Genomic DNA, 12645 nt, shown 5'->3' on the forward strand with positions numbered 1-12645 from the left:
TCGATAAATTGCATGTTTCAGTTGAATTAACACCGACCATTCTATGTCACCGTTGTTCCATAAATGTCAGCCAAACATTATAGATACATTTGGTGATATATTCTATTCTGATTGCAATAGGCCTGCCGAACGAGCAGGAAAGTTCGAAACTGGAAAAGGCGAGTCCGCTTGACGCATCAAACTGTAACCGACCGAGAATGGTTCTGTAGTATAATTATGCCCTCAATGATCGTCGTTCGAGGCGTTTCTGTGTAACCCCTACAGAAATAAACGAATGTAGATCAATGCATTGTTGATCAATACATGACTTTCACCGGAGTCCCCCCTCCGTCCATCCGCCCGCTCGCTATCCGCTGTCTAAACTTCCCCAAATCAATTTGGTTAAATTATTTCCGGGTGTATTGAAATATGATAAATGTTTGAGCAAACACGTGTGGCGAATGATTGATATTATTCACATCAATCGTAACTGAATTTATATATATATATATATATATATATATATATATATATATATATATATATATATAAAACAAGGCGGGATTCACAGAAACCGCTTCATTTTTCACCCGTACCTCAACCATACTGTGCACTGATACGTTACGGGGATGCGGCCAAATCGTGACAGCGTAGTAGCCTGGTTAATTTGACAACGGCATAAACCGGAGTCACTAGGGCAACACCTACTTTGTGGCTGTGCATTCGTTCGTTCGTTCATTCACTTCTGCGCTCGCTGCCCCCCAGTGAAAACAGGCGAGGTTTTGTCGCGGACCCCTCCCTTTCTTCCAAATATAGTGTTTGGTACACCGCCAACCGCTGGGAATATGCATTTAGCAGTGTCCGCCGAGAAGCTGCTCGGAAGACATCTCTTACCATGACTGGTTATCAACAAATTCGTTTAGGATGTCAAGGTTTGGCAGCGAACGTCTGAATACCTTTTTTTTCATCGCAGGTAAGGAAACGCATGTCGCCTGTTGCTTTGAGGTGCCACGTCAGGCATGCCTGCAGTTGTTCCCCTGGCTATGTGCTTGTTTCTTTTCAGGGATTTAACGCATGTTTTAAATGATATGTGCACATTTGTTAAAAGTAATTCGCTGAAATGCGTTACATGCCGCAGAACGGTTTGACAGTTGTGCATTTCGTGTTGTTCAAATGCAAGAAATTGCTGGCAAGCAGTGTTTTTAGTTTTTTGTTTGGCTAAAATGCATGTTCACGACAAGTAATCCTGTTAAGTTATATCTATTTGCATCATTGCTTCATTATCCTCTTGGCTGCTAAATAGCAATTGCGTGTCAACGGGGAGCAGACGACATAACAAACATGAATACAGATTCATCGGATGGCAGCACGTCTCTAGACATGAAGAGACGCGAGACAGTTCTTCGCTTGTCAATCACGCAGCTGTGGCATAGTTTCGCTGATGGCCGTGAGTTTCTATACATCGCAGCAGCAGCTGCGCCGGGTCTGCTAAGTAACCCCCCATCGTAGTCATTAGCGCGCGGGGACCATGGGCGCGCGCCATGGGGAGTTCACCTTGGTTACGAACTGACACAGCAGGGGAGGTTAATCCGAAGGATCAAGTGCCCGGACGGAAATTGCAGTTTTGCTGCAGGCCTTCTCCCTTCCGTCTCTGAGATACGAAAACATACGGGAGAATAACAAAATGAGCGACGGAACGACTGTCTTTAGCACACCTTTGCATAACGCTGTGTTGATTCTGCTAGACTGTCGTTTTCACAGGATTTTGTTATTTTTCCTCCTGAGGATCAGTTGAAACTGTAAATCGATCAAGGAAAGGGAATAGCTGGATTACACAGAGGAAATAGTTCACCATACGCTTTTAAACATCGCTATGAGAAAAGTTCGCCAAGCAGCCAAAAAATGTTTTGTTCCCTCTTCCAAGGGGAGCACGCGTGATATATACGCCATAATAAACAGGGTGCCATCTCAGTTTTTTTTTTTTTTTAAACGTGTTGCCGGTTCCCATTGTCCAGCAGACATAGACCTGAGGCGTCAAAGCGATATGCAGCCAGGGAGACATCGCATGTAAATGCACCTTACCCCTTTGAGTTATTACATGTTCCTGCGTGCGAGTGTGGCATTTGGCACGCGCTGGGAGCAGCCCTCACTCGTTGAAAAATGGCCTGCAATTAGCGGCGGCACTTGAACGCTGTCACGCTCTGACAGCTCGAGCTCACCCAGCCGTTCCAACCGCCGTTTCACGGCAGGCAAAATCAGCCGGCGTGTAATGGCTGGGATACAAAATGATAAAGCAATTAACAACTTCTGTTTAAAAGAAAAAACCATTTGATTGTATAGTAACAGGCTGCGTGAAACATAGTTGACCATACAATTTTACCTGGCCAATCAAAGCATTGTTTCATTTTACAAAATGGCTTTCGACAAAATTTGACAAAATGAAACAAAATGCTATCAGGCACAGATAAACAAAAACGCAGGCTTGGGATTTGGACCCGGGTCGAATGATTAGAGCGCAATCAAAAACTGCTGAAAGTTCAGTGTTAATTAAAACCTAAACGTGTATACATTATATCAGAGTAAATTGTACTCAGAATAGTTCATTCAATGTTCATTCGTGTGTTTTTGTGGCTTCCTGGGGTTGGCCGTTCGTTTCCGTTTGTAGATGGGACGTCTGCGCTTCTGAAACCACATAAACATGCTATTGATCAGATAATAATAATTGCTATTATAATAATTATAATAATAACTACTGTGTCTGTGGTGCGGGAGAAAAATTGGCACATACTTTCACTTTATACATTTTGAACGCTTGCTCAGATTTGATGGGTCACTTCATCCATCGATTTTTCAACGAAACAAACGCATTGTCGTCTTTCATGATCAGTGAATAGAAAAATAATTTCAACCCTTTTTTTTTTTTAAATAAATTGGTTTTTCCCTTATCCTTCTGCTGAGAAGCAATGTGACAGACACGTGACCCTCCACAGGGCACGAGAATTAAGCGGCTCCATCAATCAATCAGGGTCGCTGAGGAGCTTTTGGAAAAGTTTGGCAAAGACCCTACTGGATATTGATTCCAGAACAGCACTAATGGGAATTAAAACAAAAAGATGATAGTTATGTTTTCATATCTCATTATCTCATGTCATTAAAAAGAATTGTACGATCAGAAGAAAATGGAAATTTGCTTTAGGATTTTTTTGAGGGGGTCAGGAACAGTCCCACCCAATGCAACATGATAATACTGCGGGGATCCATTTGATGTTTTCTCAAAGTTCGGGGGATTTATGTCCATGTTTGGGCTGCGTAGTAGTTACTATGACTTTGGGCAGTGTTGTAGTATAGTGGTTAGGGAACTGGGCTTGTACCCAGGTATGAGACTGCTGTTGTACCCTTGAGCAAGGTGCTTCCTCTAGTGTATGAGCATATCTTTTCTCTTGTGTTGTATTCCATGTGTCGTGTGGAAGCCTGTCCCTTACACGTCAGGTGAGAGGGACCCTTAATTCATTTAGACTTAACTAATTTACTTCAGTATATGTCCAGGGGGGTGATTCATAAAGCAGGATTGCTGAGTTAGCTGGATTAACTGCATTTAGTAAAAACTTGGGACCCCCCAAATCTGGAACATGGACTGAAGTAAAAGGAGCTGTTCAGGGGTTTACTCAGCACAGTTACCCAGCTAACCCACGTAAAAGGAGCTGTTCAGGGTTTTACTCAGCACAGTTACCCAGCTAACCCAGGTAAAAGGAGTTGTTCAGGGGTTTACTCAGCAGAGTTACCCAGCTAACCCAGGTAAAAGGAGCTGTTCAGGGTTTTACTCAGCACAGTTACCCAGCTAACCCAGGTAAAAGGAGTGTTCAGGGGTTTACTCAGCACAGTTACCCAGCTAACCCAGGTAAAAGGAGCTGTTCAGGGGTTTACTCAGCACAGTTACCCAGCTAACCCAGGTAAAAGGAGCTGTTCAGGGGTTTACTCAGCACAGTTACCCAGCTAACCCAGGTAAAAGGAGCTGTTCAGGGGTTTACTCAGCACAGTTACCCAGCTAACCCAGGTAAAAGGAGCTGTTCAGGGGTTTACTCAGCACAGTTACCCAGCTAACCCAGGTAAAAGGAGCTGTTCAGGGGTTTACTCAGCACAGTTACCCAGCTAACCCAGGTAAAAGGAGCTGTTCAGGGTTTTACTCAGCACAGTTACCCAGCTAACCCAGGTAAAAGGAGCTGTTCAGGGTTTTACTCAGCACAGTTACCCAGCTAACCCAGGTAAAAGGAGCTGTTCAGGGGTTTACTCAGCAGAGTTACCCAGCTAACCCAGGTAAAAGGAGCTGTTCAGGGTTTTACTCAGCACAGTTACCCAGCTAACCCAGGTAAAAGGAGTGTTCAGGGGTTTACTCAGCACAGTTACCCAGCTAACGCAGGTAAAAGGAGCTGTTCAGGGGTTTACTCAGCACAGTTACCCAGCTAACCCAGGTAAAAGGAGCTGTTCAGGGGTTTACTCAGCACAGTTACCCAGCTAACCCAGGTAAAAGGAGCTGTTCAGGGGTTTACTCAGCACAGTTACCCAGCTAACCCAGGTAAAAGGAGCTGTTCAGGGGTTTACTCAGCACAGTTACCCAGCTAACCCAGGTAAAAGGAGCTGTTCAGGGGTTTACTCAGCACAGTTACCCAGCTAACCCAGGTAAAAGGAGCTGTTCAGGGTTTTATTCAGCACAGTTACCCAGCTAACCCAGGTAAAAGGAGCTGTTCAGGGTTTTACTCAGCAGAGTTACCCAGCTAACCCAGGTAAAAGGAGCTGTTCAGGGTTTTACTCAGCACAATTACCCAGCTAACCCAAGTAAAAGGAGCTGTTCAGGGTTTTACTCAGCACAGTTACCCAGCTAACCCAAGTAAAAGGAGCTGTTCAGGGTTTTACTCAGCACAGTTACCCAGCTAACCCAGGTAAAAGGAGCTGTTCAGGGTTTTACTCAGCACAGTTACCCAGCTAACCCAGGTAAAAGGAGCTGTTCAGGGTTTACTCAGCACAGTTACCCAGCTAACCCAGGTAAAAGGAGCTGTTCAGGGTTTTACTCAGCACAGTTACCCAGCTAACCCAGGTAAAAGGAGCTGTTCAGGGGTTTACTCAGCACAGTTACCCAGCTAACCCAGGTAAAAGGAGCTGTTCAGGGTTTTACTCAGCACAGTTACCCAGCTAACCCAGGTAAAAGGAGCTGTTCAGGGGTTTACTCAGCACAGTTACCCAGCTAACCCAGGTAAAAGGAGCTGTTCAGGGTTGTACTCAGCACAGTTACCCAGCTAACCCAGTAATCCTGTTTTGTGAAACAGCCCAGCTGTGAGCTGTGTATAATAGATAGAAAGAGCTGTATCAGTCTCTCATGATGAAATGCCTCTGATGTGAATTCTCTAATGCCTCTAGTGTGAATCCTCTAATGCCTCTGATGTGAATCCTCTGATGCCTCTGATGTGAATCCTCTAATGCCTCTAATGTGAATCCTCTGGGTACCAGAACCATCTCCTATGTGTGGCCCCTGTCCGGCTCAGTAGCCATTTTGTGCCAGACCGCTCAGCACATATTGGCCTCGGTGGCCCAGGAGCGAGGAGCTTGTTTCTGTTTTAGAGAGGGATGATTGGTCAGTGGGCATAATGAGATTTGGAAGCCCGTAGGAACGTTACTGGACTTTTTCCAGAGGTGCCACAATGTCAGAGTCAGAACCAACTGTTAAGAGTCCTTTCAGAAAAAAAACGTACATGCTAACACTGTGTTTCCCCAGATAGTTACGGGGCTAGCCCCCGCGGATCTTACGTAGCCCCCGCGGATCTTACAAATAGGAAAATGGTTCTTGCCAAAAATAGCAAGGCTTAGACAGACGAGTGAAGTGCTAAAACGAAAAAAAGCGAGAATTTGAAGACGGGGAAGTACTGAAGGGCTGTTCAAAAAGCTGAAATTTCTTAGGGGGAAAGCGCGTGCTTCGTTCTTCTCCTTTCTAATTCCTTGTTTTCGTGTTTCATTTAAAGGCTTGATTAACAATCAAATCATTCTGACCCCAAACAGAGAAGGAGATGCTTCAGGGTCAGAGGTTCTGAAAGACTTCTTAGATCTTTACAGCTTCAGCAAACGCTATCACTGACATCCGTTATTACTTCAAAAGCATCAGATATGTGAATAGATGAATAGAAGTAGACAAAAAGGACATTTGAAAAGCAGTATTGAATACATTATAGATAGTAATAATTCACATGAAATGCCTTTAAGTTCCTGAATTTCCTCATTTGTCTTGGCGCCTATGGAAACATTCAAAACAAGTCATCATTTTTAACTGACACTTATAATTCTGCATAGTTTCATTGATTTAACCCAGGTTCAGGTTCACATGGATGTTCCCTGTTCACAGAAAGGAATTCGATTTCAAATCCAGACATATACAAACAGGAGAACCTTTGAATTGGCTGCAGGCACAGAGAATCTGCCAATAACATCGTGCGTGCTGATATTTTCTAGTGAACATCGGGCACTCGGTGTTATGGGAAAACCCATTACCGCGATCGGTTATTTTTGAACGTTTATTCTCTCCGTAATTGAAGCGGAGTTGGCGCCCCGATCGGTTCCGTGCATTTCCGTTTGTACCGTCTCGTCGGCTGCTCCCCTGGTAACCACGAGAGCGAGACGGGGTCTTCCTGCAGGAGCGTGGCTGGCAGTTAGCGACCGGCGGCGTTCCATCTCGTTTTGCGTCGTGTGAAAGATGTGCTGGTTCCGGCCACCAGAGGGCGCACTTTGATTGAAACGCCGGTAGGCGAGGTGGCTGATTACATTTTTTTGTCTGGTAGTCACGGTTCTGTCATCGTTTGCAGGTCACTAATTGTATTTCATTTTATTAATTTGTTTATTCATTTTATTTTATTTTTTTAGGGGGGAGCAGTAAAGACAGCAGTGCATACATGGCAAAATGTTTAGTGTTAAATCGAGTCTTGTTAAATATGGTCCTTATTGGACTCATATGTTGCGTGTTCTTATCAGAGTTTAACATCTTACTGTGTAGTAATGAGTGCAGGGCTGACTTTGTGTATGTTTCCCAGAGCAAGCTTTTTATAATGTAATATTTTAATATATATATTTTACATTGATGTTGAAAGTGCAAATGTTCTCCAGCAATAAACCACATGTTCTATAGCAATAACACACATGTTCTATAACAGCCTCTCCTCTCTGTTTCCTCAGACGACTGTAAAAAACACCATGAGACCCTGTGGATCGAAGGGGAGTTCCCCGTCCGAATTGGCCAGCCGGTGAGGGGCGTGGCCTGTGGAATGGGGCGTAAGTGAGTGGCTGAGCGGGGTCCACCCACAGTGGGCGGAGCGGAGGAGGGGGCGGGACTATGCCGCCGGAGCGTCAGCATGCCTCTGCCAGACGCGCGCTCGCTCGGTCTGGTCTCCGCCTGCCTGCTGCTCCTGCTCCTCCCGCCATCCCGCGGCTGCCCCAAGAGCTGCGTGTGCCTGCGCCGGTCCGACGGCCTGGAGGTCACCTGCAGCCACGCCCGCCTGCGCGCCGTGCCCTCCGACATCCCGCCGGACACCGTCCTGCTGCGGCTCGACCACAACCAGATCAGCGCGGTGCCGGACCGGTCCTTCCGCGGCCTGGCGCGGCTGCGGGAGCTGAACCTGTCGCACAACGCGGTGGAGACGCTGGGCGAGGGGGCGCTGCGCGGCGTGGAAGCCACGCTCCGCACGCTCGACCTGTCGCACAACCGCATCAGCCGCGTGCACCGCGACGCCTTTGCCCGGCTGCACGCCCGCGTGCTCATGGGCGACAACCCCTGGCACTGTGACTGCGCGCTGCAGCAGGCGCTGCGCGTGATGGCACACAACCACGAGGCCGCCGGGCGCGTGCGCTGCCACAGCTCGCCGCTGCGCGACCACCGCGAGGGCCAGCCCTTCCTCGCCATGGACGCCGACCTGTGCAACCTGGCCAAGCGCACCACCGACTACGCCATGCTGGTCACCATGTTCGGCTGGTTCGCCATGGTGGTGTCCTACGTGGTGTACTACGTGCGGCAGAACCAGGAGGACGCCCGGCGCCACCTGGAGTACCTGAAGTCCCTGCCCAGCAAGGCGCCGGGCCGGGCCGAGGAGGCCCCCGAGGACGCCAGCACCGCCGTATGACCGCCGGCGGGGGGGCGGGGCCCCGAGGACGCCAGCACCGCCGTATGACCGCCGGCGGGGGGGCGGGGCCCCGAGGACGCCAGCACCGCCGTATGACCGCCGGCGGGGGGGCGGGGCCCCGAGGACGCCAGCACCGCCGTATGACCGCCGGCGGGGGGGCGGGGCTCCGATGGGCCCAGACCCAGGTGGGCGGGGCTCCGATGGGCCCAGACCCAGATGGGCGGGGCTCCGTTTGGGCCCAGACCCAGATGGGCGCGGTCCGGCGACGCCCGAAGGCTGGATTTTAGAGGGCTCGGGGAACGGGCACTTTATCGAGTCCATATGGATGTAAAAAGGAACTGAACTAAGAAAAATTAGCTTCCTAATTCAACATTACATGCCTTCACACCCCCCTGTGTGTCCCCATACCGCCTTCCCTGTGTGTGTGTGTGTGTGTCCATAATGCCACCCCAGTGTGTGTGTCCATATACTGTCTCCCCTGTATGTCTGTTCCCATACCGTCTCCCCTGTGTTTGTGTCCCTATAATGCCACCCCCTGTGTTTGTGTCCCCATAATGCCACCCCCTGTGTGTGCCCATACCGCCACCGGTGTGATTCTATTGCAAAAAACTCTTTAAAAAATGAAAATATACTTCCTGTGGTTGAAAAGAGTGATCTGTAAATTTCGATTCCGCAACGTATGTGTGTGAAAATGCTGTGTGTGCGAGTTGCCATGGGAACTGGGAGGCTGAGGCTGTGGCTGCTGAGATCAGAGGAACTGCTGGTCGTTTTGTGGTTAGATTGGAGTCAGCCCCAAATTAGCCCCTGCTGTGAGACAACCTCTCATGGTATCAACAGGATCAAGGAAATCTTACACACACATGCACACACACGCATACACACATGTATACACATATGCGCACACACACACACGCACATATGCGCGCACACACACACACACAAACATACACACACGCACACAGAGTTCCAGGTTTCCATAGTTACAGGGTGTAAACGCCTTGTGCACCATGAGACGACAGACATGCCTGTCATTTACGGGAATGGAGAAGATAATTAAAAACATGCATGCATGCACGTACACGCTTACACACACACACGCACACGCTTACACACACTCACACACACTCACACGCATGCACACAGACACACACGCACACATGCACGTAGACACACACACTCACACACACTCACACGCATGCACACAGACACACACACGCATGCATGCACGTAGACACACGCTGACACACAGACACAGACACACACACACGCTTACACACAGACACACGCACACATGCACGTAGACACACACACTGACACACAGACACACACACGCTTACACACAGACACATGCACGTAGACACACACGCTGACAGACAGACACACACAGACACACACACATGCTTACACACACTCACAAACAGACACACGTACACAGACACACACACACGCTTACGCACACACGCATGCACGTAGACACACGCTTACACACACACACACGCATGCACGTAGGCACACGCTGACACAGACACATACACGTACACAGACACGCACACACGCATGCACATAAACACACACGCTGACACACAGATACACACACTCACACAAACACACACGTACACAGACACGCGCACACGCATGCACGTAGACACACACACTGACACATAGACACACACACTCACACACACACACAAACACACACATACACACACACGCACACACACACACTCACACACAGACACATCCACCCCATTTGATTTCTGTTATTGTCTTCCCGAGGCTGTACACCGGTTCTCTCTGCAGTGACACTGAGTGTGATGTGAGCTGTCCCAGGAGAAAGTGGAGAGACAGAATTACAGTTGTCCCTGTACCTGCCCTGCCTCTCCACACCTGGGGGGGTACAGCTACAATCCCCCCAACAGAGAGGGGGGAAGGCAGGAGGGAGGGAGAGGGGGAGAAACAAGGCAGAGGGATGAAAGAGTGAAAATAGGGAGAGAGAGAGGGAGGGAGATGGAGGAATGAAGGGAGAAGAGAGAGGGAGGGAGAAAGAGTGGGGGATGGGAGGGCAGATATTGAGAAGAGCAAAAGAGCGTGTGAAGCAGAGAGAGAGAAATATAGAAGTATAGGGGGATAGGGAAAGAGGAGGAAGGGAGGGAGGGATAAATGTGGAATACTTCAGAGAGAAATCAAGGCAGGGAGCAATGGAGGGGGGGCAAATTGGGAGGATGAGAGTAAAGAGAGAGAGAAAGAAATAGTCAAATTTAAATCTATACGTATGTAAAACCCAGCCCATGGACCGGTTCTAAATGTCAAGCAGCTGCAGTATTTGCAGAGAACTCCGTGCCGACGTGGAGGCTTACCCTGATCCAAAAGGTTTTAAATTAATTATTGATGCTACTGATCTATTATTAAAAAGCCAGTAAAGTGTATGGTGAACTGGTGAGCCTAAATATGAACTGTGTCATATTTAGGCTTCATATTTAACTTGTTCTTCACAGACTGCCTTCATCAGTGTAACTGAATGGGATCGCTGCTTCCTGGGTCATGGCTAATATTTCTTTTCAAAGCAACATGTAAATAGATCCCTGGTGTTGTGTGAAATGGTACGGTGTGTACAAACCCTTTAAACTGTCGTATTTTGAATGTATTAGTTCAGCCCGTTGCCTTGTCTTTCCAGAAAAAAGTAGATAAATATTATTTTCATAAAAAAGTGTTTCCGGCGGTTTTCTTTAAGCACAATGTAGCCGAGAACAGCGGAGTTTTTAAGTGCCTGAAATCTTAGCTTCTTTTTCCTTTCCACGGCTGTTTCCTCTGTTTTCAAAAATATTACGGAATCTCCACGTCAGTGCAGAGCCAGGGGTCTTAGTTTCGGCTGTCCATGTCAGTGCCTGTGCGGCTCACTTCATTCTGTGTGAATCAGCGCCCTTAGGGGGAAATGCAAAACCCGGGGACGGTGTTTGGTTGGCCGGTGTGAACGGTTTTGGACCTGCGGCCCAATTGGCAGGTTGTTAGAAGTGTTTGTGCTCTCATTGGATCGTCCTAAAACACTCATTGGACTTGGTGCTTCTGGGGAACTTCCGGCACCACACAAAATGGGGGAGGCATAGGCTGATCTACAACCAGCCCAAAAGATACAAACCGCTACAGAACGGAGGGAGCTAATGACCTAATGGCCTAACCCTAACCCTAACCCTAACTGAACGAGTCTTAGTCTTCTTTATATATGGAGCCAGACATAAACTAGCCTAACAGTTGGGTCCAGGGGTGGTGCTTCTGACAGACTACGAGCAGCCAGTGAGAGCGCGAGTGCAACCGCGGGACGTGTAGCCAACGGCGCCGCACGGGGGAGGGAAAGCTGATTCCAAGGGCCCTGACTGACAGGGGCCCTCAAAAAATATGAGAACGTGGGATCTGGGCTGTTCTGCGGTGGTGGGGCCCACTGTGAGATCTTTTCATGGGGCCCAAAATCCCAGAAAACGCCTGAATGTAGCAGCAAGGTTCGGCCAGCATGGCCTTCTGTAGGCAGAAGGAGAGGAGCCGTTAGCCCCTGTCTGCACAGCCCAAACAGGCCCAGAGCTGAAGCCAGTTTGACGCAAGTCTCTCGCCAAAGACTCGGGCTGCTGGCCTGTTTGCCTCAGAGGGGACGACAACTCTAATCCCCTCCCAAGCCGACCCTCCTTTCCCTTAATGTCACGCTGGCCACTGTGGCTGCTAACATCTTCACTTTAACCCTGCCCCTTGGGCTTAGCCACACCCCTTTACCCTGCCTGGCCCAATGAGGACCAAGGGAATTTGACCTCAAAGTGGCGCTGTCGATTGTTGTTAGTCTGTTTGGAGCAACACGCGAAACCTTTGACTTCAGACCTAGCGCACCTTACCACAGGTAACAGGACACTTTTGATTCAGCATATCCAGGTGGCCCCCCTGTTTGGAGCGCTCCTGAAAACCTTTTTGCCAGTTCAGTTAAGCGCAGGTCAGTCCAAGGTGGCCATTTTCTCTTAATTCTCCTAATCTGCTCCAGGCTTCCATGCTATCTGTACCTAACGGTGAGACAGTTAAATACTGAATCGATCTCTTTCATAGATTCTGCTGTACCACTGAGGACACAGTCGAGTGGAATAAGCGTTTCATGCTGTTGAGTTTGTCTTTGATTACAAAAAAAGTATATTATGTGGCTCACAAGATATAAGAATTGCTTTATTTGTGTGTTTATTTTTAGTTTTCTTTCGTGTTTATCCCCCACTCTTTTTGTAAGTGTTCAGACTTACATGTGTTTGCCTTCTGTTCCATATGGTGGTATTTGTCCTGAAGACCTAGCACTGAACACTGTAAACTGAACACTGTAGGCATGTGTAGAATAAAGAGGACGTTTAGAAATGAATCGTGTACTGATGACGTTTTCTGTTTGTCCGGTGTTGCCGAGTTGCCGTGGATTTCTCGCCTACTTCTAGGATGGAGCCACTGGGGGGAAACCCAAAATGCTAAAAGAAGGACAAACGTGTCCTGGACTAGCCTG

The 12645-nt window shown here is 48.4% G+C and overlaps 1 protein-coding gene across 2 annotated transcripts; it reads left to right on the forward strand.

The window, feature by feature from the left end:
• The first annotated feature begins 575 nt into the window (after positions 1-575).
• LOC118232711 (leucine-rich repeat-containing protein 3B-like) lies at positions 576-9296 on the forward strand. 2 transcript variants are annotated; one of them, XM_035427763.1, is made up of 3 exons: positions 576-952; positions 7192-8111; positions 8160-9296. In XM_035427763.1, the coding sequence occupies exons 2-3, from the start codon at positions 7368-7370 to the stop codon at positions 8178-8180; spliced, it is 765 nt and encodes a 254-aa protein (XP_035283654.1). In that variant the 5' UTR covers positions 576-952; positions 7192-7367; the 3' UTR covers positions 8181-9296. The 2 variants fall into 2 exon arrangements, with proteins under 2 accessions (XP_035283654.1, XP_035283653.1); XM_035427762.1 differs by having other exon boundaries at positions 7192-9296.
• The last annotated feature ends 3349 nt before the right edge of the window (positions 9297-12645 follow it).

The sequence above is a fragment of the Anguilla anguilla genome, chromosome 8 (assembly GCF_013347855.1).
Source record: "Anguilla anguilla isolate fAngAng1 chromosome 8, fAngAng1.pri, whole genome shotgun sequence".
Classification (NCBI taxonomy): Eukaryota; Metazoa; Chordata; class Actinopteri; order Anguilliformes; family Anguillidae; genus Anguilla; species Anguilla anguilla.

Coding starts and splice junctions, on each gene's coding strand:
- LOC118232711 (XM_035427762.1), top strand. CDS start 7,368: ATGCCTCTGCCAGACGCGCGCTCGCTCGGTCTGGTCTCCGCCTGCCTG.